This window comes from Bufo bufo, chromosome 1 (genome assembly GCF_905171765.1).
Source record: "Bufo bufo chromosome 1, aBufBuf1.1, whole genome shotgun sequence".
In the NCBI taxonomy this organism is placed as follows: Eukaryota; Metazoa; Chordata; class Amphibia; order Anura; family Bufonidae; genus Bufo; species Bufo bufo.
Genome location: NC_053389.1, coordinates 543,078,448 through 543,106,358, shown reverse-complemented (window position 1 = coordinate 543,106,358; position 27,911 = coordinate 543,078,448). Strand labels below are relative to the sequence as shown.

Sequence of the window (27,911 nt, the reverse complement as noted above, 5' to 3'; positions counted from 1 at the left end):
TAATATGGAGTGATCAAATAGTCATATGTACCCCAAAATGGTTCCAATTAAAACGTCATCTTATCCCGCAAAAAATTAACCCCCACATAAGACAATCGCTTAAAAAAAATAAACCAATGGTGCCTGTAAACCAATCTATCAAAATCTGCGTTGCAAAAGCCATGTGGCGCTCCTTCCGTTCGGAGTCCTGCCATGTGACGCAACAGCAGTTTACAACCACATATGGGGTGTTGCCGTATTCAGGAGAAAATGGGTAACAAATTATGGGGTGCCTTTTCTCCTGTTGCAACATTATATTGGAATAAATAATCATTTTCACAGCCAAGTTTTTCCAAATTCCGTAAAACGCTTATGGGTCAAAGTGCTCAGTACACTCCTTAATTAATTCTATAAGGGGTGTAGTTTCCAAAATGGGGTCACTTTTTTAGGGTTTCCATTGTAGGGGTATGTCAGGGTCTCTTCAAAAACAAAATGGTGCTCAAAAACCATTCTAGCAAAATCTGCTTCCAAAATCCATATGGCGCTCCTTTCCTTCTGACAACTGCAATGTGCCCCGACTAGGGTTGTTTCAATACCAAAATTTTGATTTGGTTTTGATACCATAAAAAAGTATTGCAATACTCGATACCATGCGAAAAAAAACACCAAAGAAAGCTGTGTGCATTCCGCATTTTATGAAACGTCCAGCTCATAATCGAACAGTCCGATACGTTTTTTGGGGGAACAAGGTGACAAAAAAATGGCGAATCGCGCAGTTTTTTTTTGTTCGGTTTTTTTTCCTGTTCTGGCGTTCACCGCATAGGTGATTTTTTGATTTTTTTTTTAATAGTTTGGACTTTTCGGACGTGGCAATATGTGATATGTTTATTTATTGTTTATATATTTTATATAAAAAATTGGGAAAGGGGGTGATTTATACTTAATATTTTGGTGTTTTTTTTTCCTTTTTTTTTTTTACTATTTATTAACTATTTTCCCCCTTAGGGGCTAGAACCTGAGATCTTTTGTCCTATTCACCCTAATAGAGCTCTATTGGGGTGAATAGGACTTCACACTCTCACTGCTGCCCTGTGCGTAGTACACACAGTAGCTGGGAGATTACCATGACGGCCAGGGCTTCAGTAGCGTCCTGGCTGCCATGGTAACCGATCGGAGCCCAAGGATTACACTGCTGGGGCTCCGATCAGAAGTTGCCACTGCCACCAATTAGGAGGAGGGGAGGGGACCCTGTGGCCACTGCCACTAATGTTTTTAATACTGGGGGGAGAAGGGCGCACTGCGCCACCAATGTATTTAATACTGGGGAGGGGGGGTAGAAGGGCACACTGCGCCACCAATGTTTTTAATACTGGGGAGTTAACCCCTCAGGTGCGGCAGCGGTAAAGTTTCCTGCCGGAGGTGTGCTGTGCGTCCACCAGTGAGAAGAATAGGGGTGCCCTGGGTGAGCAGCCTCAGAGCGGAGCCGGCATCGGGCGGAGGAGACGTCAGTGTTGTCCAGCGGGCACCTCGCTATTGTCAGCCCCAGAGCCTGCGTGCAGAGCAGACTGGCATTGATGAGCGCAACATTTTCCCTTCCTTCCTCCTGTATTGTGTGCCGCCTCACTGATGCTCTCTCTCTCCGCTGCCACTGTCACCCTGCAACGGGGAAAAAGCATGGAGCCGCGCGTCCGTTCCTCCTCCACCCCCTGTGTCCTGACCATGGGGGGACAATGGCAATGTGTCACTGCAGAAGGAGGGCACCTGAAGGGTGAAATAGACAGCTTTGGCGATTGGTACAGGTATCATCATGGGCGCAGATACAAATGGATGGGGCAATTATTGGCACCTGGATATCCAAGACGCTGCGGCAGGCGGTTACATGGCCAGGATCCTAAGGTGTAGGGCGGCTGCAGAGGAAGCCAGAGGGGGAGGAGGAGGCACAGCGGAGCTGGGCAAAGCAGCGGGCCGACGCGCAGGTGTGGGCAGTGCGGCCGTGTACACCTTATATACAAACTATATATACCACACAATGACCAGATATAACACACACAATACATCACACTATATACATAGCATACTGCCATGATACCACCCACGTGTGTCAGTATTTGGCTCCGTTGTAGTACAGTACAGGAGTACTCCTGAGTACTGCATCTTACAAAGTAGTAGTTGGCAGTTGTCAGGTCCTGAGAGGATGCGGTCAGTGCAGGGCCACTATCCTCCCTGCAGGTACTGGCATACTGTAATGATGTGGTGTAGCTGGCACTGTGTGGCACATTGGTTCTCTGTAGTGCTGGCCTATCCTACATAATAAAAGCCCTGTGTGTATGCGCGCCGATTTTTAAACTGGGCATACGCGGTGACCAATCAGGACACACCGCCCGCACTGCCCACAACTGTGCGCCAGCCCGCTGCTGTGCCCAGCACCGCCGTGCCTCCTCCTCCCCCTCCGGCTTCCTCTGCAGCCGCCTCAACCGCTGCCTGCCGCAGCTTGTCCTTCAACGGACAACCTTATATCGGTGTACAATACCGGAGACTGATCACAGCATTACACACGTATTACACTCCAAATACCATCATTGTATACATATTACACTCCAACCCCCATCATTATATACATATTACACCCCCCCATTATTATATACATATTATACTCCAAACCCCATCATTATACACATATTACACTCCAGCCCCCATCATTCATAATAATAAAAGCCTGTGTGCGTGCGCCTTGTCCGTGCGTGTGCCGATAATTAAAACTGTGCACGCGCGGTGCGCCGACCAATCAGCCCACACCAGCACTGTGCCCAATCTCCGCCACCCCACACGCAACCGCGCTGCCTACACTAACGCGCCGACCAATCACACGGGGAGGTCTCAGCCATCTTTTGACTGCGCATGTGCGGCGAGCAATCACCACATGGCGCTCCACAAGCTGCCCACACCTGCGCGCCGGCCAGTTACAACCGCCACTCGCAGGTTATGGTGTGCTCTCCACGTCGGAGCACCGTCATTAGTCTGTGCATCACAGAGCTGCACAGTGCCAGCAGTCTCAGTCCCACCAGTCACAGTGCCAGCCGCCCCCTTGCCATTTAATATACACTGTTCCTACTAATGTTTATGCACTACTGTTCTAGCGCCCGTTATTGTAACGGGCTTAATGTCTAGTATTTATAATAAAGTAATATTTAAGTATTTTCATTTTCTTAATTCCTGGAGAACCCCTTTAATAAAAGGCATGTACTGATGTATTGTGATTGTCCATGTTGCCTCCTTTGCTGGCTTCATTCGTTTTTCCATCACATTACACACTGCTCGTTTCCATGGTTACAACCACCCTGCAATCCAGCAGCAGTGGCAGAGGCTTGGTGCAGTGCTGTGATATACCTGGTAGGAAAAGCTCCAGAAAAATATTACATCGGTGTGTGCGCATGCTCCTCTCTGGCAGCACCCCCTGTTACGTCTTCTGGCTAAAATTCTGGTCCACTTCCACCAGCATTTACTGACATAATTAGTAACTTAGGCTACTTTCACAACTGCGGCACTGTGATCCGCCAAGCAGTGGCTTTCGGCTGGCCGATCCTGGGCATTTGCCGGATTGTGCCCAGATCTCTGAAAGACCCCATTATAGTTAATGGGGCCGGCAGGCATTCCGGTTGCACCCGGCAGTGCAGGAGTGAAACTAGCCTGTATTACACCAACAGATATCCGACAGATCTTCTGACTAATCATTGGTCAGATGGACATTTACATAAACAGATTATTTGTTATACACACCAACTATTAGTCTGATTGGACAGAAATTGGTCAGATAATCTGTTGGTTCACATCACCGTTTAGCTTTCCGTTCTTTTCACCCTTTGGAAGAATAGAAAAATTAAAGGGTTTCTGTCACCAGAATTAACCCTATTAAACTAGCTGACATTAGCGATGTGCTAATGTCAGCTGAACCTAACTAGTTGTTTCCTACTTTTATCTATTAATCAAATCGGGACCTACCCTGGGTAAGGTTTATCAAATAATTTATTTACAAATGCCTAAGCAGGCGTTGAACCCGTCTTGCCCCAGGTGAAAATTTTAATACTTCACTTTTATTTTTAATTTGGGTTAAAATATGTGCTTTGAACCTTTATTATGTTTAATTTTAATTAACGAACCAAAAGAAAAAGGTTAAAAATACAGTGATCACTCCTCTGTACAATCAAAAATTGCTCTTTGGTCAAGGGGGAGAGCACGTGCACTCACTCTCACCCCTGTCACTTACAGGCAGTTTGCTGCCTTAATACCACTAGCAGTTACACCTACAGTTAGGCTAAATTGTTAGAGCTGAAATCCTTCATCTCACTATATGTACAGCGCATAGGTCAGTGATGGTCAACCTTTTAGAGACCGAGTGCCCAAACTTCAACCCAAAGCCCACTTATTTATCGCATAGTGCCAACAGGGTAATTTAACCTGAATTCTACAGTCAAACATAGTATATCTTCCATGTACTCTATCATTTAGCTATAATAGCCTGCTACACTCAGTGCGCTGCCTGTGCTGTTCATAGTGAGCCCTGCCCTGATGAAGGGCAGGAAAAATCTAAGTCATATTAGTGTGCCATAGACTTTTTCCAGGGTGCGGGTGCCCACAGAGAGGGCTCCGAGTTCCGCCTCTGGCACCCGTGCCACAGGTTCGCCAACACTGGCATAGGTAATATCATGCGCTAACTGATTAGTGCCTATCCCTTTATTTGGTGCAAGCTGCATGCGGTACGTTCACGGTTTTGATGCCGTGTTACTCTGCTACACTACTCTAGCTCTGGTAAGTAGGCCAGCCGGACTACTACTATCTATTGGACAGTGGAGTAAATCGCTGAACTTAAAAACTAAATATGCCCCCCTAATGCTAATGTCAGCTGAACCTAACTAGTCGTTTCCTACTTTTATCTATGCCCCTGTTACTCCAGAAATATAACTTTTATAATATGCTAATTAACCTCTAGGTGCAGGGGGGGGGGGTGTTGCCCCTGCTCCTTGAGGCTCAGTTTTCCCGCCTCTGGCCACACCCTGCTACACTATAATGACAGGGGCAGGCATCGTTGGCCTCCTACCTGAGGCCCTGTCTGCCATGTAAATCCCGCGCCTGTGCCGTCCCGTTCAGTAGTCGGCGCAGGCGCAGTGAATTAAGGGAGCTCGCCAGCTTCCTCACTGCGCCTGCGCCGAATACTTAACGGCGCGAGATTTCCCCAGGTCACAGGGCCGGCAGTAGGAGACCAACGCTGACTGGCCCTGTCAATCTAGTGTAGCAGGGCGTGGCCAAAGGCAGGAAAACTGAGCCTCAAGGAGCAGGGGCAACGTTTCCCCCCCCCCCCCTGCACCTAGAGGCTAATTAGCATATTATAAAAGTTAGATTTCTGGTGTAATGGGGGCATAGATAAACGTAGGAATAGGCTAGTTAGGTTCAGCTGACATTAGCACATCGCTAATGTCAGCTCGTTTAATAGGGTTAATTCTGGTGACAGAAACCCTTTAAAAAAACTGAGCATCAGTTTGCATCAGTTCCATCAGGGTCAGAAGAATGGAAAGCTAATCGGTGATGTGAACTCAGACTTACCTGCTCCCTTATTTCTCTTCTGTGTAGTGATCTCATATTGAAGCTGCCCAGATGCCTCTCATTCATCCCTACTTCTAATAGACTGTAAGGAAAGAAATCTGGGAGATATTGTATATTATAGTCCTCTTTAATAATGGAGTCACTGGGGCTGTTTGGGAGGAACTATTTTCTATGCAGAGGAGACAGAACAGAACTTCAACAACTGGGGGTACAGGTTAAGGGTCCGCAAATGGCTGATCCACAAAACACAGATACCTGCTGTGTGCATTAAGCACTTTGCGGAACGCAACGGCTGTCCCCTAACAGAACAGCCCTATACTTGTCCGTAATGCGGACAAGACTAAGATGTGCTCTATACATTTGCAGCTTTTGCGGCCCCTTTAAAGTGAAAATGTGGATCGGATGTGGACCCCAACCACGGTTGTGCATGAGCCCTTAGTAAGAGCTGACTTCAATGTATTCCTGGGAGATGTAGGGGCTTGATGGTCACATGCGACGAGCTGCTGTCCACTCACAGAAAGTTAAAGAATGTGGCCTATGTCATACATTGCTGGCATATCACTAGGATATGCCCCCAATGTCTGATAGTTGTGGATTCCACCACTGGGACCCGCACCTATCTCTAAAACGAAGCTCTGCCCTCCATTCATTTCTATGGGAGTGAAGAAAATGGCCAAGCGGAGTTCTGTGCTATTTTCAGAAGTCCCAAAGAAATGGGAAGCGCACCACACAATCGCGGCCGTGGCTGACAGAAATGGCCTAGCCAGAGCTCAGCTATTTTCCAGTATCCCCCCTCCCCACGTCATAGTCTACCTTCTAGAAATGCCCCGTCCTTCTTCCTGTCGGCGGCCAGAAAACTCACGCAGGAGCAGTACCGCCTGCGGCCTGCGCCTGCGCGATCATCAACCTCCTCAGGGCAACAGCGCTCAGGTTACATCACTGGGCTCGGCGCATGCCCAGTGAGACTTTTGAGGCTGTTGCCCTCAGGAGGTTGATGATCACGCAGGCCGCAGGCAGTACTGTGCCTGCGCGAGTTTCCTGGCCGCCGACAGGAAGAAGGACGGGGCATTTCTAGAAGGTAGACGATGACGTGGGGAGGGAGCGGAACAGTTTGCCGGGCTGTGGGAGGTTATTTCAGAATCAGGAGGCGTTCTTGGGCACTGCAGGGGGGCGTCACTGGGCACCGGAGAGGGAAAAAAAACGCCCCTCTGGGCACCTTGGACCCTCATTAGCATATCATAAAAAGGGCTTTTATATCAAAAGGACAAAACGAAATCAAGTAAAAAGAAGACTGTAGGAAATAAGGTACTTTAGTGAACATAGCGATGGTGACAGCTTAAAATGCTAAAAGCAGGTGACAGATTCCCTTTAATGATGCACAGATAGTTTTATTTGTTTTTTAATTCATGTTATAACCCCTTATCGAGTGAGTTGCTTTTGATTACTATTCTGTGTTTGCAGGTACAGATTGACTAAGGCCAGCCTGGCTAAAGTACAATATACAAGAGCCGCATTGTCCTCCACGTGTTTACTTGATTTAGCATTATTGTCTATGTCTGGCAAGGGATTCTTTCACAGAACAATGCATATAATGACCAGCTTCGTAGCACCTTGGTTTCTGGTATGGAGATAAAACACACCAAGCTGGCCTCCTATCAGCAGCTCATGGATGGGGATGAATGTGCTGCACTCGACAAGATGGCTTTCTTACTACTATGCAGAATAAGGCTACTTTCACACTAGCGTTTTTTGCTGGATCCGGCAGGGTTCAGCAAAAAAAAAGCTTCCGTTACTGATAATACAACAGTCTACATCTGTTATGAACAGATCCGTTTGTATTTACATGGCCCAGACGGATCAGTCATGAACTCCATTGAAAGTCAATGGAGGATGGATCCGTTTTCTATTGTGGCAGAATAGGTCAGAGAAAACGGTCCGTCCTCATTGACTTACATTGGGGGTCATGCCGGATCCGTCTTGCTCCGCATCCAAGGACGGAAAGCAAACTACAACATGTTGCGGTTTGCTCTCCGGGATGTGAACGCAACTAAACGGAACGGAATGCATTTTGGAGCACTCCATTCTGTTCAGTTTTGTCCCCATTCATTGTCAATAGGGACAAAATGTAACTGAAGCGCTTTTTTCCGGTATTGAGCCCCTATGACAGTACTCAATACTGGAAAACTAAAACGCTAGTGTGAAAGTAGCCTAACCCGCCATGTGGCTTTCATTCTGGTTCCAGCATATACTGGAAAGGCTTTTTTTTTTTTTTTTTTTTTTTTTCATACTGCTACAAAAAAAACTAATGATGGCAACTATGTGAATACTAAATTTATAGACAGTTGGCGACCCTAGGAGGCCCACAGTTGCTACGGGAACAAGCAAGAACTATGGGAAGAATTAAGAGTATAAGCAAAGCAGTATTTAAATCCCAGCAGGGACCAGTTTGTACAGACAGCTAATCTAGTCACCAACCAGTACGCTAATGGAATAATCTCAGGACATCTACAATAAAGTCCTAATGGCCAAGTCCTGGCCTGCTGCACTTTACACAGCAGACACATTGACCCTTTTCCTCCTGTTACCATACAGAAGTGGAAATCTACTTTTTTTCTGCATTTCTGCAGAGAGATAATAAAACGAGAAAGAAACGCTAATGTGTTTATCATTAATTGAGCCCTGGGATATTGATTTTCAGGGACCTCCAGGACCCTTTATGCACATCTGACACTAGGGACATTTTACTGGGATTTTTCTAGACAGTCAGTTGATTTAACAGAATACTTGTAAGGAAATTATACATCCGACCTGCTATCAGCCTAATCGATATGGGTTCAAGCTAAGTTCAGAGTTTACAGAGAGAAGGACTCATCCTGCTGGATGCACAGCCATGGAGAACAGCCTGGTTATAAAGACCGTTACCGCTGTTCTAAGCAAACAGAGCGCAGAACTATACATAATTTAGGACAACATTATCTTGCGAAGTGCATGGACATCTTCGCCCGTGCTGCTCCCAGATCTACATGCATCATTAATAGGCTACACACAGACTTTTTTCAGAACTTCTATAAGGTTTTTCACAATGCAAGGACATATTCCAGCATATGCATCCAATGTATGAAACAACGACCAAAGAAAGGCAAAGTTAGACAATTTACATAAACCTTAACCCAAGATGCACTTCATGTAGAAATCTAGATGAGCATCTTAGGCTAGCTGTACAAGGAAGGCAAATTTCACACTAGAGATCCAGAAGGTTGTTCCAAGGAGCAGTTTTTTGTCCGACCAACTCTGCATATTTGCCGGCGGATCTATCAACCTTCCGGCAATGACGAAATGCAGAGAGATCCGACAGGCTGTTCTGTGCCAGAATAGTCTGCCAGATCACTAGTGCTAAAGTGAAACTAGTCTTAGATGGCTGTTGACCAAATGTTCCTCCCTCCTTGTCCCCACACAAGCTCAGTTGGGCCGGGTTCTCAATGAGGGGAGGGGAATAAGCCACTGTGAAACACCTCTAGTGGTGGCTTCTCTCTCTTAAGAATAATAGGATCAGGCATGTTGAAATCCAACAGCCCCATTCATAATTCCACCCCCCCCCCCACCCCCCCCACATGTAAAAGCCAAGACACCCCCAAACACAGTGAAGGGTTGGCCAAAATCGTCAGGTTTGGATGAAACTAACGTGTAGGTCCACCCTTGGACTATGTTCACATGGGTTGTATTCCCCTTTTGGGTGATCTGCCGAATACTAATTTGTCAGCATTGTTCCTTTTGCCAGATAATTGTTGTAGATCTCTTGTCAGTGACCAGAGGAAATGGAGATCAAAGCTAGCAAGACTTATTAACAGACTTAGGTGACATATTGAGTCAAACGTACAAAAAAGTGGACTGCTGGACGGTGGCTCCTGTCAGGTTCAGTAATTTCAGTTAGGTTCCTTCCCAGAATTACAGAGGAAAATTTAGTTCGATGATTTGGCTATCATCAGAAAGGTACATGTAGCTTTTATGTTTTTGTTTGCCTTTTTTTTGTTATCAAGATAAAAACTTAAATTTGTAAATCCACCCTTACATGAACTGACTTTACTGGATGTGGGTGGAAAGAGGGGATGCAAATGAGCTTTTAGCAAGCTCTGCCTCTAAGGGCTCTTTCACACAAACGGATACCGTGCGGGTAATCTGCTGCGTGAAAGAGAGCCAAGCCCCATTCCGGACAGAAGAGACACCGAGCATTAACATGATTGATAATGCTCTGTGCCTCTCTGTGACCTTTTTACTACAAAATCACGGTGACAACTTTATCTCACTGTAATTTTGTAGAAAAAAAAGGTCACAGAGAGGCACGGAGAATTACTAATCATGTTAATGCTCCGTGTCTCTGCTGTCCGGAACGGGGCTTGGCTCTCTTTCACACAGCAGATTACCCGCACGGGATCCGCTCGCGTGAAAGAGCCCTTATGCCACTAGCTGTAAGGCAGCTATCCTATACTTAATGTTCAACCCTCTTATTACTAAAGCCAGCGCCTGCAGACAGCTGTTTCTGAGCGATTGCCCCTCATCAGTGCTGAGTGGAGTACTGGCTTAACTGGGTGTGAGGTCTAAATCAGGATTAGGGGGGTACTCTCTCTCCTTGGGGAGAGCGCCTTAATCAGCGTGAGGAGACCTATAGCACGTATAGTCTATAAGTGGATGTGGGTGGAATATTATCTACAACTGTGACTTATTATAGTGTAATCTGACTTTACAAATGTTTAGCTACAGTCAATACAAACAGCAAATGGTTTCCTCAAAGCGAGACCGCTCATGTCATGTGTACAGTCACCCGTTAAGAGGTAGAGAGCCTTCAGAAGAGGCAGGTGTTGGGTATTAGATCTACATAAGAGACATATATAAATATACAAATAAAGCTTTATAAAATAGGAATAATGGGTTTACAACTGTATCATCTCTACAGAAGTTCTTCAGCTTCCTCATCTATTTTCAGAGCAGCTTACTATTATCCACGAGCAAATGTGGGCAGCTGTCGTTATTTTAATTACTGCAGTCACACAATCACTGCATGGAATAGAGATATACTGCATTCATATCAGAAAATGGCTATAATACACACTGAAAGAGGCGCCCTAAGGGGTTGTCTGTTTTTTTATATTGATGAACTATCCTCAGGATAGGTCATCAATATCAGATCTGCTGTTTGAAGAGAAGGCAGCACTCTTATGAGCACTGCCTTACCTTCACTGTTTACCTGATCGCTGTTGACACTGCAGCAGCGAGCAGATTTAAGCATCTCATTCACTACAATGAGACAGCTCCTTACTGTTCACGTGAATAGGATGGAGCCGTCCCATAGCAGTGAATGAGACAGAGGAGCTGCAATTACACTGCTTGCTACTGTGAGCAGGTAAACCATGAAGAGCAAATCATGTTTTTAGGACTTTTGGAAGCCATTAGTTTCAAAACCTTGTCCCTCTTCAAACAACCATGTTGTTTAAAAAAAAAATTATAATAATAATAATAATAATACCAAAAACAAAGACACACATATAATGTATTAGAAAATTTTATTACAAATTAAATATTACATATCAAAAAATGATAAAAAAAAACTAGCAGCAATGTTGGAGGTGCTGATACACAGGATGTGCACCTCGGACCCACTCGGTCAGAAAAATGACACAAAAGAAAAAGGACAGTAAATATGGTAAAAAAGACTGGTACCAAAATCACTATCTTATGAACCAACCAATGTCCTAATGCAGCTACTACACAATACTAGGTAAGATGCCTCCAACATTGCTGCTAGTTTTTATAATTTTTTGATATGTAATATTTAATTGATTTGTAATAAAATTTGCTAATACATTGTATGTGTGTCTATGTTTTTGGTATTTATTCATGTTGTGTTGCACACATTCAATCTTGATAGGTTGTTCAATTGTACCGGTTTTGTTAAAAAAAATAAAAAAATAATAATAATAATAATAATAATATTATAAACTTGGCAGAACTAGTATAAACTACAGTAGTGCGGCAGGGAGGGCGGGCTCTGCGGTCGGTGCTTGGGGAGGCAGGCAGGCATGCGATCATCTCAGGATAGCCGAGCGGTTTGCAGAGTGTCAGCACATTGCTGACACTCTGCTTAAAACACCTGACATCTGTGCTGGCACAGATGTCAGGCGTTTAACCCCTTCCATGCCGCGGTCCGTAGGGACCGCTGTATGGAAGAGGTTAAGAGGGAGGGAGCTCCCTCCATCTCCCATCGGGGGCTGCTGTGCCTTTTCAGCCCCCGATGGGAGAGCCACTGCTCTGCTGTGGCAGCGAGTGATGGTTACCATAGCAACCGGACGCCTTCACAGGCGTGTGGCTGTCCATGGTACTAATCAGAGGCTGTCCATGGTGCTGATTAGACTTCTGCTAAAGGCAGAAGTCTAATCAGACTTTGTAAAGTGAAAATACAGTACACTATATAGTGTACTGTACTGTACTATACAGACATCAGACCCACTGGATCTTCAAGAACCAAGTGGGTCTGGGTAAAAAAAAAAAAAAGAAGTATAAAAAAAAAAGTGAAAAAAGTAAAAATCAAAAAACACATTTATCACTGATTAAAAATTAAAATAATTAAATTCCCTACACATGTTTGATATCACCGCGTCCGTAACGACCTGATCTATAAAACGGTCATGTTACTTTACCCGCACGGTGAACGCCATAAAAAAATAAAAAACTATGATAAAATTTAAATTTTGCCCACCTTACTTCCCAAAAAAGGTAATAAAAGTGATCAAAAAAGTTGTATGTACGCCAAAATAGTACCAATCAAACCGTCACCTCATCCCGCAAAAAATGAGACCCTACCTAAGATAATCGCCCAAAAACTGAAAAAACTATGGCTCTCAGAATATGGAGACACTAAAACATGATTTTTTTTTGTTTCAAAAATGAAATAATTGTGTAAAACTTAAATAAAATAAAAAAAGTATACATATTGGGTATCGCCGCATCCGTAATAACCTGCTCTATAAAAATATCACATGACCTAACCCTTCAGGTGAATACCGTAAAAAATAAATAAATAAAGAAGTGTAAAAAAAGCAATTTTTTGTCACCTTACATCACAAAAAGTGTAGTAGCAAGCGATCAAAAAAAAGTCATATGCACCCCAAAATAGTGCCAAACAATCATCTCATCCCACAAAAATCATACCGTACCCAAGATAATCGCCTAAAAACTGAAAAAACTATGGCTCTCAGACTATGGAGACCCTAAAACATGATTTTTTTGTTTCAAAAATGAAATCATTGTGTAAAACTTACATAAATAAAATAGTATACATATTAGGTATCGCCGCGTCCGTGACAACCTGCTCTATAAAAATATTACATGATCTAACCTGTCAGATGAATGTTGTAAATAACAAAAAATAAAAAACGGTGCCAAAACAGCTATTTCTTGTTACCTTGCCTCACAAAAAGTGTAATATAGAGCAACCAAAAATCATATGTACCCTAAACTAGTACCAACAATACCGCCACCCTAGCCCGTAGTTTGTAAAATGGGGTCACTTTTTTGGAGTTTCTACTCTAGGAGGTGCATCAGGGGGACTTTAAATGTGACATGGTGTCAAAAAACCGGTCCAGCAAAATCTGCCTTCGAAAACCGTATGGCATTCGTTTCCTTCTGCGCCCTGCCGTGTGCCCGTACAGCGGTTTACGACCACATATGGGGTGTTTCTGTAAACTACAGAGTCAGAGCCATAAATATTGAGTTTTGTTTGGCTGTTAAACCTTGCTTTGTAACTGCAAAAAAAATATTAAAATGGAAAATCTGCCCAAAAAGTGAAATTTTGAAATTGTATCTCTATTTTTCATTAATTCTTGTGGAACACCTAAAGGGTAAACAAAGTTTGTAAAAATCTGATTTGAATACCTTGAGGGGTGTAGTTTCTTAGATGGGGTCACTTTTATGGAGTTTCTACTCTAGGGGTGCATCAGGGGGGCTTCAAATGGGACATGTTATAAATAAACCAGTCCAGCAAAATCTGCCTTCCAAAAACCATACGATGCACCTTTCCCTCTACGCCCTACTGTGTGCCTGTACAGTAGTTTACGGCCACATATGGGGTGTTTCTGCAAACTACAGAATCGGGGCAATAAAATATAGCATTTTGTTTGGCTGTTAACCCTTGCTTTGTTACTGGAAAAAATGGATTAAAATGGAAAATTTGCCAAAATTTTATCACCATTTGCCATTAACTCTTGTGGAACACCTAAAGGGTTAACGACGTTTGTAAAATCAGTTTTGAATACCTTGAGGGGTGTAGTTTCTAGAATGGGGTCAGTTGTGGGTGGTTTATATTATGTAAGCCTCACAAAGTGACTTCACACCTGAACTGGTCCCTAAAAAGTGGGTTTTTGAAAATTTCTGAAAAATTTCAAGATTTGCTTCTAAACTTCTAAGCCTTGTAACATCCCCCAAAAATAAAATATCATTCCCAAATTGATCCAAACATGAAGTAGACATATGGGGAATGTAAAGTAATAACTATTTTTGTAGGTATTACTATGTATTATAGAAGTAGAGAAATTGAAACTAGGAAATTTTTTACTAATTTTTGGTAAATTTGGTATTTTTTTTATAAATAAAAATGATTTTATTTTTACTTCATTTTACCAGTGTCATGAAGTACAATATGTGACAAAAAACAATCTCAGAATGGCCTCCTAGATAAGTCAAAGTGTTTTAAAGTTATCACCACTTAAAGTGACACTGGTCAGATTTGCAAAAAATGGCCAAGTCCTTAAGGTGAAATAATGAAATAAGGCTGTGTCCTAAAGGGGTTAAAGGGGCAGGGCGCTGTGGACGACAGGGAGCGGAGTGCTGTGGAGATTACAGTTCAGGGGACAGGTAGGGTGGCCATTTAGGCCACCCTCAAAAGAAGGACTTAAAAACCCTGCCCCAGGTCACACTAAACCACGCCCCCAACCTGGTTAGGCCATGCCCCCTCCCACTCCGCAGCAGACAGGGATTGAAAAAATTAAGGTAAAAGTAAACTTCTGGCAGCTGCAGGAGTGGGAGGGAGGGTGACTTACTCCCTGCAGCTCAGGCTCAGACAACATATTGCTGCTGTCTGAGAGTGAGCGGTTCAAAAGGACATCCCTGTGAGTCTGAAAGCCAAACTGTCCAGCCTAAAACCGGACCTCTGACCACCCTAGGGGCAGGCTGCTGTGGAGGTCACAGTTAAGGGAATGGTCCGCTATGGAGGTCAGTGTTAAGGGGCAGATTGCTGTAGAGGCCACTGTTAAGGGGGCAGGGTGTTGTGGAAATCACTGTTAAGGAGATGGGGCACTGTGGAGGTCACTAATAAAGGGGTGGGCTGCTGTGGAGGTCACTGTTAAGGGGGTGAGATGCTGTGAAGGTCTCTGTTAAGGGGTCAGGGAACAGTGGAGGTAACAGTTAAGGGGGTGGTCTGCTATGGTCAGTGTCATGGGGCGGGGTGCTGTCGAGGTCACTGTTAAGGGGGTGGCGTATTGAGGAGGTCACATTTTAAGAGAAAGGAGCTCTGTGGAGGTCACTGTTAAGGGGGCGAGTTAGGGCTCTTTCACACTTGCGTTGTTCTGTTCCGGCATAGAGTTCCGTCGTCGGGGCTCTATGCCGGAAGAATCCTGATCAGGACTATCCCCATGCATTCTGAATGGAGAGAAATCCGTTCAGGATGCATCAGGATGTCTTCAGTTCTGGAACGGAACGTTTTTTGGCCGGAGAAAATACCGCAGCATGCTGCGCTTTTTGCTCCGGTCAAAAATCCTGAACACTTGCCGCAAAGCCGGATCCGGAATTAATGCCCATTGAAAGGCATTAATCCGAATCCGGCCTTAAGCTAAACGTCGTTTCGGCGCATTACCGGATCAGACGTTTAGCTTTTCTGAATAGTGTCCTGGCAGCCATGGTAACCAAAGTCCTGTTTGCCATGGTAAAGTGTAGTGGGGAGCGGGGGAGCAGTATACTTACCGTCAGTGCGGCTCCCGGGGCACTTCAGAGTGACGTCAGGGCGCCCCACGCGCATGGATGACGTGATCGCATGGATCACGTCATCCATGCGCATGGGGCGCTCTGACTTCATTCTGGAGCGCCCCGGGAGCCGCACGGACGGTAAGTATACTGCTCCCCAGCTACACTTTACCATGGCAAACAGGACTTTAATAGCGTCCTGGCTGCCATAGTAACACTGAACGCATTTTGAAGACGGATCAGTCTTCAAATGCTTTCAGTTCACTTGCGGTGTTACGGATCCGGAGGGCACTTCCGGCAAATGGAGTACACGACGGATCCGGACAACGCAAGTGTGAAAGAGGCCTTATTATGGAAATCACTGTTAACGAGACGGGGTACTGTGGAGGTCACCAATAAAGGGGCGGCCACTGTGGAGGTCACTGTTAAAGGGGAGCGCGCTGTGGATGTTACTGTTAAAGGAGTGGGGTACTGTAGATGTCAGTTATAGTGGATACTGTTGATATCTTAACGACACACACAAACATTAAATTAAATAGATGAAATAAAACCGTGCAAAGCTAGGTCCTTCTGCCAGACCTACGAGGCAATATGCTTGGTTCAACAGTGAATTTCCTGGTGACAGATTACCTTAGTTTAAAGTACAGGGTGGGCCATTTATATGGATACACCTTAATAAAATGGGAATGGTTGGTGATATTAACTTCCTGTTTGTGGCACATTAGTATATGTGAAGGGGGAAACTTTTCAAGATGGGTGGTGACCATGGCGGCCATTTTGAAGTCGGACATTTTGAATCCAACTTTTGTTTTTTCAATAGGAAGAGGGTCCTGTGACACATCAAACTTATTGGGAATTTCACAAGAAAAACAATGGTTTGCTTGGTTTTAACGTAACTTTATTCTTTCATGAGTTATTTACAAGTTTATGACCACATTATAAAATGTGTTCAATGTGCTGCCCATTGTGTTGGATTGTCAATGCAACTCTCTTCTCCCACTCTTCACACACTGATAGCAACACCGCAGAAGAAATGCTAGCACAGGCTTCCAGTATCCATAGTTTCAGGTGCTGCACATCTCGTATCATCTGAAGGCAATCGTCTATGCTGTGAAGATACGAGATGTGCAGCACCTGAAACTACGGATACTGGAAGCCTGTGCTAGCATTTCTTCTGCGGTGTTGCTATCAGTGTGAAGAGTGGGAGAAGAGGGTTGCATTGACAATCCAACACAATGGGCAGCACATTAAACACATTTTATAAGTGGTCAGAAACTTGTAAATAACTCATGAAAGAATAAAGTTACGTTAAAACCAAGCACACCATTGTTTTTCTTGTGAAATTCCCAATAAGTTTCATGTGTCACATGACCCTCTTCCTATTGAAAAAACAAAAGTTGGATTCAAAATGGCCGACTTTAAAATGGCCGCCATGGTCACCACCCATCTTGAAAAGCTTCCCCCCTCACATATACTAATGTGCCACAAACAGGAAGTTAATATCACCAACCATTCCCATTTTATTAAGGTGTATCCATATAAATGGCCCACCCTGTATATTCACATTTGAACAGGGTCGTTTCTGCACCATTCACATATCTGCAGGTCTGAGATAAAAATCCCCCAGCACGGTGATTTGCATTCTGAGAGGTTTTGCCCTGTGCAGTAATCTGATGGACTAGAACAGTGTTCCTCCAGTCCTCAGGGTCCACCTGCCGGTCATGATTTAAGAATATCCCACAGAATGAACACCTGTGTTAAGTCCTGATGTATTGACATAAATCCTATCACCTGCTGAATACTAAGGAAATCCTGAGGACCAGAGGTGAGGAACACTGGACTAGAATAATGTAGAGTGTACGGTCAGCCACAAGCACAGTTGGACGACCATCTAATGTGTATGGTGGCCTCCTGATTCTCCTACAACAGAACAAGTTGAGCAAAAAAGAGCAAGGTTGTTAGACTTCAAAACGCCAAATCCTTTATTTCCAGCTGAGATAAGCCACCACCCGTGGACTTTTCAAAGATGTACTCCCCTCTCCTCACCAAACCAAAAGTGCAAGTCCATGGGGTGATCGAAGCAGCTAATGGCTGAACTGCTGTTGGAACCGTATGGCCAGCACGAGAAATGTAATCCAATATCTTTACAGAGTTACTCAACTTTTCACACAGATTATATTGATATAGAAAATTGTGCTCAAAGGTAAAGCGAAAGCTAACACTAGGAAAAAACAGCATGGGTATATAAGGAAAAACTGTGAGATATTTCTCTTCGTATTAAGCAGATGGGAGAGGCACAAGAAGATATCACATTACATACGTTCAGTCAGCGGCTCTGACGTAATGGGAGCTGAATCTGAAGTTCATGTAAACATAAGGTTATATAACCAAGAGCTCGCTGTGTGAGCATTAGTTATAAGTGCCGAGCCCCTGCCCTTCTACACTAACCAGTCAGGTCCTACATCCCTATTGTCTACCGCTATGTAGGGCAATCTATTGAGGGATTCCTCATAATAAATCAACCGCTCCTCTCACTCCAGCAAATGGCATTTATCACGCAGACAAAGTTAAAGGGGTTACCCGAGACGTGGCCGCAATCCCACGCAGCCGCCACTTTTGGAAGCACGTGATTCCAGGCTTGGATTAGAACCTGCAGTGCATGAGCGAGTCTGAATCTCTCGCTAGCACTTTAGCGCTGACGGAGATTTCCACTATGGTTTATGCCAGTTTTCTGGTATAAATTATAGTAAATATGCTGGGCCGCAGAGTCCCGGACTCCTTCTGCCGCATCTTAGATAACCCCTTTAAAACCAAGCACCTACTACTATACTGTGATGGTCCATATTACTTCCTTTGCTGGCTTAATTCATTGTTCAACTTCAATCACATTACACACTGCTCATATCCAGGGGTTACGACCACCCAGCAATCCAGCAGTGGTGGCCGTTCTTGCACACTATAGGATACAGCGCTGGTAGGGATCGCGCATATGCACGGTGCAGCGGTGGCCGTAACCACTCATAAGCAGTGTATATAATGTGAAAGAGCCTTCTAAGAACTTTTTTACTATTCCGTTCACACAGTTCTTTAAGATCAAGTTGAACTTTCTAATGCCACCATTTAATATTCCATACAATGTACTGAAAAGCTGGAAAAAAAAATATTAATGGGGTGGAACTTGTGTTACAGGTTTCATATTTACCCTGTTGACTGGTAGGTAAAAGTGACACCATATGATTACAGCGATACCAAGTTTATTTTGTTTTTGACACTTTTTAAATATAAACTTGAGGGGAAAAATGTATTTTCACATTCTGACACCCAGTTCTTTACATGTGCATCTAAGGAGCCGCAGGTCTCTTCCTTTCTTTTGCCGGGTGATCTGCAGTTGGCATTAATACCATTTGGGGGTATCTATGACCACTGATCACTTTTTAGTCATTTGTTTTTGGGAGGGATGAAAAATGTTGATTTAGGCATCTTGACTTTTTTCTTCAGTTACGGCGTTCACCATACTAGATAAAGAAAATCTCATTTTAAGGCTACATGCACACGGCCGTTGTTTTTGCGGCTTGGATGTGGACCCATTCACTTCAATGGGGCCGCAAAAGATGCGGACAGTACTCCGTGTGCTGTCCGTCTCCGTTGCTCTGTTCCGTGGTCCGCAAAAAAATATAACCTGTCTTATGCTTGTCCGTTTTGCAGACAAGAATAGGCAGTTATATTAATGGCTGTCCGTGACGCTCCGCAAATTGTGGAACGCACACGGACGCCATCCGTGTTTTGCGGACCACAAAACACACAACGATCGTGTGCATGAGGCCCAATAGTTAGGGCATTTGCAGATATGGCGATAGCATTTATTTTTACTTCCTAAAATAGAGAAAGTGAGGGAGTGATCTGAATCTTTTTACTTTTTTTTATAACCGTGATAAAACCTTATTTGTAGTCCCCCAAAAGAGAGATGAACTTCAATGACACCATAGACTGCCATAATAGTTTGCAGTCTCTGGTAAAATTCCTATGTTCCTATTTAAAGGGCTTTCCCACACGCACAGTTAGTGCTGGGACCTCATGTACAATACATTCCAATACCAAGTGGCATCTGTTTTTGTAAAAATCCATAGTTTTCAATCCATCAATAGAATTTTAAAAGATTATTGCCATCTCAGCTTTTAGTGGGCGAGGTGAGAATAACCTGAGTAAGCACCGGCTGGGGGTGGCTGCAATTACGGAAACATCTGAGGCGGCAGCACTCTGCTGTCTGCACAGCTCCCATTCACAGCGCAATCTGCTCAGCCAATTTCAGGACCCCGTCTACCCCTGGCTGCCACTTTCTCAAGTTATTCCCTTCTCTGCCTTGAAGGGCTGCTACGAGATGGAATACCCATTTAAAGTTACATAAAAAACTTTGTGTGTGTAGAGATTATATAGACATACACACTCACATATATATACTAGCAGAAGGACCCAGCTTTGCTCGGGTATATTTCATCTAATGTTTGTGTGTGTCGTTAAAAGATATCGACAGTATCCCCCATAACAGTGACCTCTACAGCACCCTGCCCCTTAACACTGACCCCCCTCCAACAGTGCCTCGCCACTTTAACATGGGACCTTCACAGCAGCCCACTCCCTTGACAGTGGCCTCCTCAGGGGCCCATCCCCTAACCGTGACCTCCACAGTAGCCCACTGCCTTACCACTGACCTCACAGTACCCTGCTGCCTTACCACTGACCTCACAGTACCCTGCTGCCTTAACAGCGACCTCCACAGCGCCCTGCCCCTTTAACAGTGACCTCCACAGCGCCCTGCCCCTTTAACAGTGACCTCCACAGCGCCCTGCCCCTTTAACAGTGACCTCCACAGCGCCCGCCCCTTTAACAGTGACCTCCACAGCGCCTGCCCCTTTAACAGTGACCTCCACAGCGCCCGCCCCTTTAACAGTGACCTCCACAGCGCCCTGCCCCTTTAACAGTGACCTCCACAGCGCCCTGCCCCTTTAACAGTGACCTCCACAGCGCCCTGCCCCTTTAACAGTGACCTCCACAGCGCCTGCCCCTTTAACAGTGACCTCCACAGCGCCCGCCCCTTTAACAGTGACCTCCACAGCGCCCTGCCCCTTTAACAGTGACCTCCACAGCGCCCTGCCCCTTTAACAGTGACCTCCACAGCGCCCTGCCCCTTTAACAGTGACCTCCACAGCGCCTGCCCCTTTAACAGTGACCTCCACAGCGCCTGCCCCTTTAACAGTGACCTCCACAGCGCCCGCCCCTTTAACAGTGACCTCCACAGCGCCCTGCCCCTTTAACAGTGACCTCCACAGCGCCCTGCCCCTTTAACAGTGACCTCCACAGCGCCCTGCCCCTTTAACAGTGACCTCCACAGCGCCCTGCCCCTTTAACAGTGACCTCCACAGCGCCCTGCCCCTTTAACAGTGACCTCCACAGCGCCCTGCCCCTTTAATGGTGACCTCCACAGCGCCCTGCCCCTTTAATGCTAGGGCTACAAGATGACACGTGTCATGCAACATTTTGTCTCAACAATTTTTATAATAGGCTGTGGTGTCACACTGCGACATATGACATGCTGCGACTGCGAGACGACAGTTGCAAAAAATCCATTCAAGATGGATTTTTCTGCGACTGTCGCGTCGCAGTCACCACATGTTGCAGTGCGACACCATAGACCATCATTATAAAAAAGTTTGCGCGACACATGTAGCAGTGTAGTTGTGCCCTATGTGTCGTGCGACTTATTGTCTCGTGACACATGTCGTCCTGTAGCCCTAGCCTGAGCCCAGATTTCGCACTCAGTATGCTAATACTGAGCATCAGAGCAATGGGGAGGAGACTTCTTTCTCTGTGGGCGTCTCCTTCTCCCTGGCTGTAGCGCTGTCCAACCGCTGTAGTCAATCGGGATCTGGTTATTGGCGGCATTATCCGGCTATTCCGGATACCGTGAACGTAGGACAAAACACTGACAGGCCTCGTCACTTCTTCCACAGCATCATTTTTAAGACCACAAACAGAAATAAAAAGTCATTTGAGTTAACAAACGGCTTCCCATTTAGTTCAATGGAGATGAACGGCAAGCGTCTTCAACACTTTTTTGGGGACAGAATTTGCGCCAAACTTGACATAGAAAACACGACTGCAAACATACCCTCATAGTGGCGGGGGGGATACCCCGAGATCCTCTCGGCTCACAAACCACATGGAAGTTACATGACATAATAAGGGTACCACAGGAGGCACACGACGCGGTTATTAACCATTTACAACCGACTACCAGCCCGATACTGGGTAGTCATACCGCCAACGATGCTTTATGACCTGCAACCAGAAGCAAAATAACAGCCATATGGCCGACCTCCTGGAGTACTTCTGGAGTACTCTCATCCTCCTTGGACCTTGGACAACATGGTACTGCACTTCCTCTATTATCTCTGAACAGAAAGTACAGGAAGTTCTAGCAACCTGTCCACAGAAGCAGAACCATGCCACACATGTGGCCTGGATGTGGGCAGCAGTTGGCACACAGGGCCCACCACCAGGGCATGGGAGGTCTGCTATGCCCACCATGCACTGCCTATATATAATAGCAGCTGACTGGCACTCACCCGCTCGGCTGCTGCCCCTTCCCAGCCGGGGCCTCACTTCTCTCCAGGACAGCAGCGCCCGGCCGGGGTCCAGGGTCACCTCGCAGCTGTGACTTTTCACGGACACAACGGAGCACAGCACTGGGGGCGAGGACTGCTGCTGCACGGGCTCCATGATGTACACACTGACATAACCCGCGGGAGTCCCCGCCGGCCACCCGCACCGATCACATGGACACTTCCCCAGCTAGCGGTCCGGGACTTCCATTGTCTGCTCCGGGAGCCTCTCTAGCCCCGCCCCCCGCGTCAAGACGTATGCAAATGAGAGCGTGTGGGAGGAGCTATAGAACTGACAAACAGAGAGAGCGGCGGGGAGGGAGAGGGAGACGTGAGGGCGCAGCGGTACAGCTGGCACTGCGCACAGACCATGGTCCTGTGGTGTCTGTGGTATACACATACAGGGCTGCCAACTTATCACAGACAGACAAATTGGAAAACCATAATGAATGATAAAGATTATAAGTAATACATGGCTATAGCTCAAACTCATCGCCAGAATTTACTGTGACTGTAAAATGATGAGAATTACCACCAAAATAATCTAGTCAGGTACCATCAGCCTCAAAAAAAAATAATCACAGACAAAAGTTGCCTATTTTTACGGACTGTCCAGGAATTTTTGGACGATTGGAAACCCTGAACATATACTATGTCCCCCAGGGCCGGCCTTTGGTGTGTGCGAGCTGTGCAGCCGCACAAGGCGCCATGGCAACAGGGGCGCCCGGCGGCCGACACAGCTCGCAGTTGGTCATTCTCTACAGGCTACAGCAGCCGGCCGGCCCGACCCGAGATTGTGTTAGCGGCGAGGCGACTAGGCAAGCCTGGGCCTGGCGAGTGGCGATCTGAGGCTGAGCCGCTGGTTCCGGAGCGCGGAGGAGGAGCTTAGGGGCGCAGGCGCAGCGTCCAAGTGCTGCGGCCTGCGCCTTCACAGAGACTAACCGCGGAAGGATCCGCCGCTCAATGTGTGATTGCGGCCGGACCGGCGGTGCGCCTCTGCAGACAGGGGGGAGGAAGCAGTCGCAGAAGACAGTGTCAGTGAGTACCTACCTGGCTGTTCTTTATTTTTTTTTAAACCAAATTTCAAGACTTTCATTAAATGGGGCCTGGGGGCTGGGTCTAATTAAGGGGGGCAGCCGGGCAGGGGACTACTGGATAAGGGTGACATATACTGCGGTATGATTAAGGGGGCAGGGGACTGTATAAGGCCTAAGGGTGAACCTGGGTATGATTAAGGGGCAGGGGACTGGCTTTGGTTGACACTGGGTATGTTATACCCAGTGTCACCCAGAGCCACTCCCCTGCCCCCCTTAATCATACCCAGTGTCAACCAAAGCCAGTCCCCTGCCCCTTAATCATACCCAGTGTCACCCTTATCCAGTCCCCTGCCCCCTTAATCATACCCATATAAGGTGGGTGACAGACACTGGGTATGATTAAGGGGGGCAGGGGACTGGGTAAGGGTGACAGGGTATGATTAAGGGGTGCAGGGGACTGGCTCTGTGGTGATACTGGGTAAGATTAAGGGGGGCAGGGGACTGGGCAAAGGTGACAGGGTATGATTAAGGGGGGCAGGAGACTGGCTATGGGTGACACTGGGTATGATTAAGAAGGGCAGGGGACTGGGTAAGGGTGACAGGGTATGATGAAGGGGGCAGGGGACTGGCTCTGGGTGACACTGGATACGATTAAGGGGGGCAGGTGACTGGGTCTGGGTGACACTGGATACGATTAAGGGGGGCAGGCGACTGGGTCTGGGTGACAGGGTATGATTAAGGGGAGCAGGGGTCTGAGTAAGGGGTGCAAAGGGTTGATGAAGGGGTGCAGCCTGGGGATTCATGAAGGGGACAGGGTCTGATGAAAAGAGGCAGTATCTGATGAAGGGTGGCCAGGGTCTGATGAAGGGGTTTTATTGAAGAAGTGGCCAAGGGTTTTGGTGAAGGGGGTGAAGGCGGCATATTGTGTGCCTGAAATTGTCTAGAGGGGGCCAAACAAAGACGTGGGTTGAAGAAATGAGAGAGAGGCTATACATGCTTAGTGTTGTAAAATGGTTAAATATAGTGTACTGACAACATTGCTCTTGTTTCTACAATACATAAACTGACTTTGTGGATTATACTATTAAAGTGGCACTGTCACTGTCTGAGAAACTGTCTGTTACAAAGATTATTTTCCTCTTTGTGTATGTTTAGGTGAAACAGGGTGGGGGGGGGGGGGGAGCGCCACAAGATTAGCTCGCACAGGGTGCCTGAACACCTAAGGCTACTTTCACACCTGCGTTAGGTGCGGATCCGTCTGGTGTCTGCACAGACGGATCCGCTCCTATAATGCAAACGCTTGCATCCGTTCAGAACGGATCCGTTTGCATAACCATGAACTGTTCATGATAATGCAAACGGATCCGTTTTGACTTTACATTGAAAGTCAATGGGGGACGGATCCGTTTGAAAATTGAGCCATACTGTGTCATCTTCAAACGGATCCGTCCCCATTGACTTACATTGTAAGTCTGGACGGATCCGCTCGCCTCCGCACGGCCAGGCGGACACCCGAACGCTGCAAGCAGCGTTCAGGTGTCCGCTCACGGAGCGGAGCGGAGGCTGAGCGCTGGCAGACTGATGCATTCTCAGTGGATCCGCCTCCATTGAGAATGCATCAGGGCTGGACGGCTGCGTTCAGGACCGCTCGTGAGCCCCTTCAAACGGAGCTCACGAGCGGACACCTGAACGCAGGTGTGAAAGTAGCCTAAGGCCAGCCCTGATGTCCCCTGAGAGATGCAAATGTTCCGTATGCATTCCGTTTCAGTTTTTCCGTTCCGTTGAAAGATAGCACATGTCCTATATTTGGCCGCAAATCACGTTCCGTGGCTCCATTAAAGTCAATGGTTCCGCACGGAACACATACGGAAATGTTCCGTTTTTGCTGAACCATCTATTGAAAATGTTATGCCCAGCCCAATTTTTTCTATGTAATTACTGTATACTGTATATGCCATACGGAAAAATGGAACGGAAACGGAAACTAGGCCTAAGGCTTATTGCACACAACCGTATGGCTTTTTCAGTGTTTTGCGGTCTGTTTTTCATGGATCTGTTGTTCCGTTTTTTGTTTCCGTTTTTCCGTTCCGTTTTTCCGTATGGCATATACAGTATACAGTAATTACAAAGATAAAATTGGGCTGGGCATAACATTTTCAATAGATGGTTCAGCAAAAAACGGAACGGAAACGGATGCATTTCCGTATGTGTTCCGTTTTTTTTTTTGCGGACCCATTGACTTGAATGGAGCCACGGAACGTGATTTGCGGGCAATAATAGGACATGTTCTATGTTAAAACGGAACGGAAATACGGAAACAGAATGCATACGGAGTACATTCCGTTTTTTTTGCGGAACCATTGAAATGAATGGTTCCGTATACGGAAATGCATCCGTATGTCTTCCGTTTTTTTTGCGGACCCATTGACTTGAATGGAGCCACGGAACGTGATTTGCGAGCAATAATAGGACATGTTCTATGTTAAACCGGAACGGAAATACGGAAACAGAATGCATACAGAGTACATTCCGTTTTTTTTGCGGAACCATTGAAATGAATGATTCCGTATACGGACCGCAAAAATCGGCCAGTAAACGGGAAAAAAAAACGGCCGTGTGCAGGAGGCCTTACGCTGTTTAACTCTCACATGTTGCAGCTTCTCTCATTGTACTGTTCCCATCCCTAATTGTGGCTTGTTTCTAACCATAGCCATTTTGAAGAAATTAGCTTTATAAAAAGTAAAGTAAAGTTATAGTTAAAGTAAAGTTATAAGACGCACCTGATGTTAAGACACACCTAGATTTTAGAGGAGAAAAATAAAAAAATATATATTTTGAGCCAAAAGGTATGCTAAAAATGTAATAAAATAACAGAATATTTCACACTGTTATGGGGATCTGTGGATGACACACTATTATGGGGGGATCTATGGTTGACACACTGTTATGTTGTGAGACTATACCGCCCCGCATCCTAAAGAATGCATCCCGCCACTGCAGTACATGAATGCATCCTTAAAGAGGACCTTTCACCAGAATAAAACCTCTAAACTAACTATACAGACATGTAGAGCGGCGCCCAGGGATCCCCCTGCACTTACTGTTATACCTGGGCGCCGCTCCGTTCGCCCGGTATAGGCTCCGGTATCTTCATAGTTAGGCTCCACCCAGGGGAACCTGCCGGCGTCTCATTCTCCCATGCTGTAGCGCTGGCCAATCGCAGCGCTCAGCTCATAGCCTGAGAGGCTTTTTTTTCTCTCAGGCTATGAGCTGAGCGCTGCGATTGGCCAGCGCTACAGCATGGGAGAATGAGACGCCGGCAGGTTCCCCTGGGTGGAGCCTAACTATGAAGATACCGGAGGCTATACCGGGAGAACGGAGCGGCGCCCAGGTATAAGTAAGTGCAGGGGGATCCCTGGGCGCCGCTCTCCATGTCTGTATAGTTAGTTTAGAGGTTTTATTCTAGTGAAAGGTCCTCTTTAAGGATGAGGTGGCTATTGTCACATTTAATATAAACACTTACCATTAAACACCAATTACGGTACAGTCCCTCAGCAGCGTTTATATTAAATATGACTATAATTCCCCTCATCCTAAAGAATACACCTGTGTACCGCAGTACATGGGTACATTCCTGTGGATGAGGGGGATTATAGTCATCCAAAATCTCATGCGTGGCCAAGCTGGAGGCATGTCAATCAGAGCTGAATGGGTGGGCTTACAGCTGCACCTCCGTGACTCATTGATCACGTAGATCAGGTACGTTTTATAAAGCTCATTTCTTCAAGATGGCTATAAATAGAAAAAGTATGACAGGCACACTCTCATTTGGTGCTTGCGGAACAAAAATATACGTTTGTATCATATAAGTGCCTTGAAATCCCACTGCTCTCATCGCACTGTTCCCATCCCTAATTGTTGCCTGTTTCTATTTATAAGTATATAGTTACAGTGGCTCACCAGTTTGATATTGTGGGCAGGGGTGCACTGTCAACGTTACACCCAGAAACCGTATAGAAAAGATATGACAGGCACACTCTCATTTAGTGCTATGCGGAACAAAAATATACGTTTGTATCATTCTTCAAGTCAATTTTAATTACAAGCAAACTATTCTATTAAAAACGTAATATAAAATTAAAATAAACAGTATATAATGCAATGTCGCTGATAGGAGAAAGGTAAAACGATATATAATACAATAAAAAAAGGCAGATAGCAGTTCTCTCAATATACACTGTATCACCTACTAATATCTAAACATCCTTAAGGTATTTGCCCATAGTCAGTTGTTCCTTTGTATTATGGATTGGGAAATTATTGCAGTCTGGTAGAGTTCTTTCTATAACTTAGACAGTTATTATTAGTTATATAAAAAAGAAAAGAAATGAATCGCACATCCAGCTGCTATGCTTTGATCTCATCCCTTCTACTTTAGCAGAAAACAGCACTAAATGGCGCATGTGTACCGCCTCCTATGCTACATGCTGAATGAGGCATTAGTGTACATTTTAGCCCGCTCACCACACCAAGGTTGCCTTTATGAGTGGGTCCTACTCTAAAACTTATTTTTTTGTAGTGAAGACTACATAACATTACATAAATTATACCAATAGACCATTAGACACAT

The 27,911-nt window shown here is 45.7% G+C and overlaps 1 protein-coding gene across 1 annotated transcript in view; it reads right to left on the bottom strand.

Moving 5' to 3' along the window:
* CERK (ceramide kinase) overlaps positions 1-22,485 on the bottom strand; it is a 147,846-nt gene extending 125,361 nt beyond the window's left edge. The window contains exon 1 of the mRNA XM_040412243.1: positions 22,209-22,485. Within this exon, the coding sequence (XP_040268177.1) occupies positions 22,209-22,362 (154 nt within the window). The 5' untranslated portion in view covers positions 22,363-22,485. The remainder of the gene's footprint in view (positions 1-22,208) is intronic.
* Positions 22,486-27,911: the final 5,426 nt, after the last annotated feature.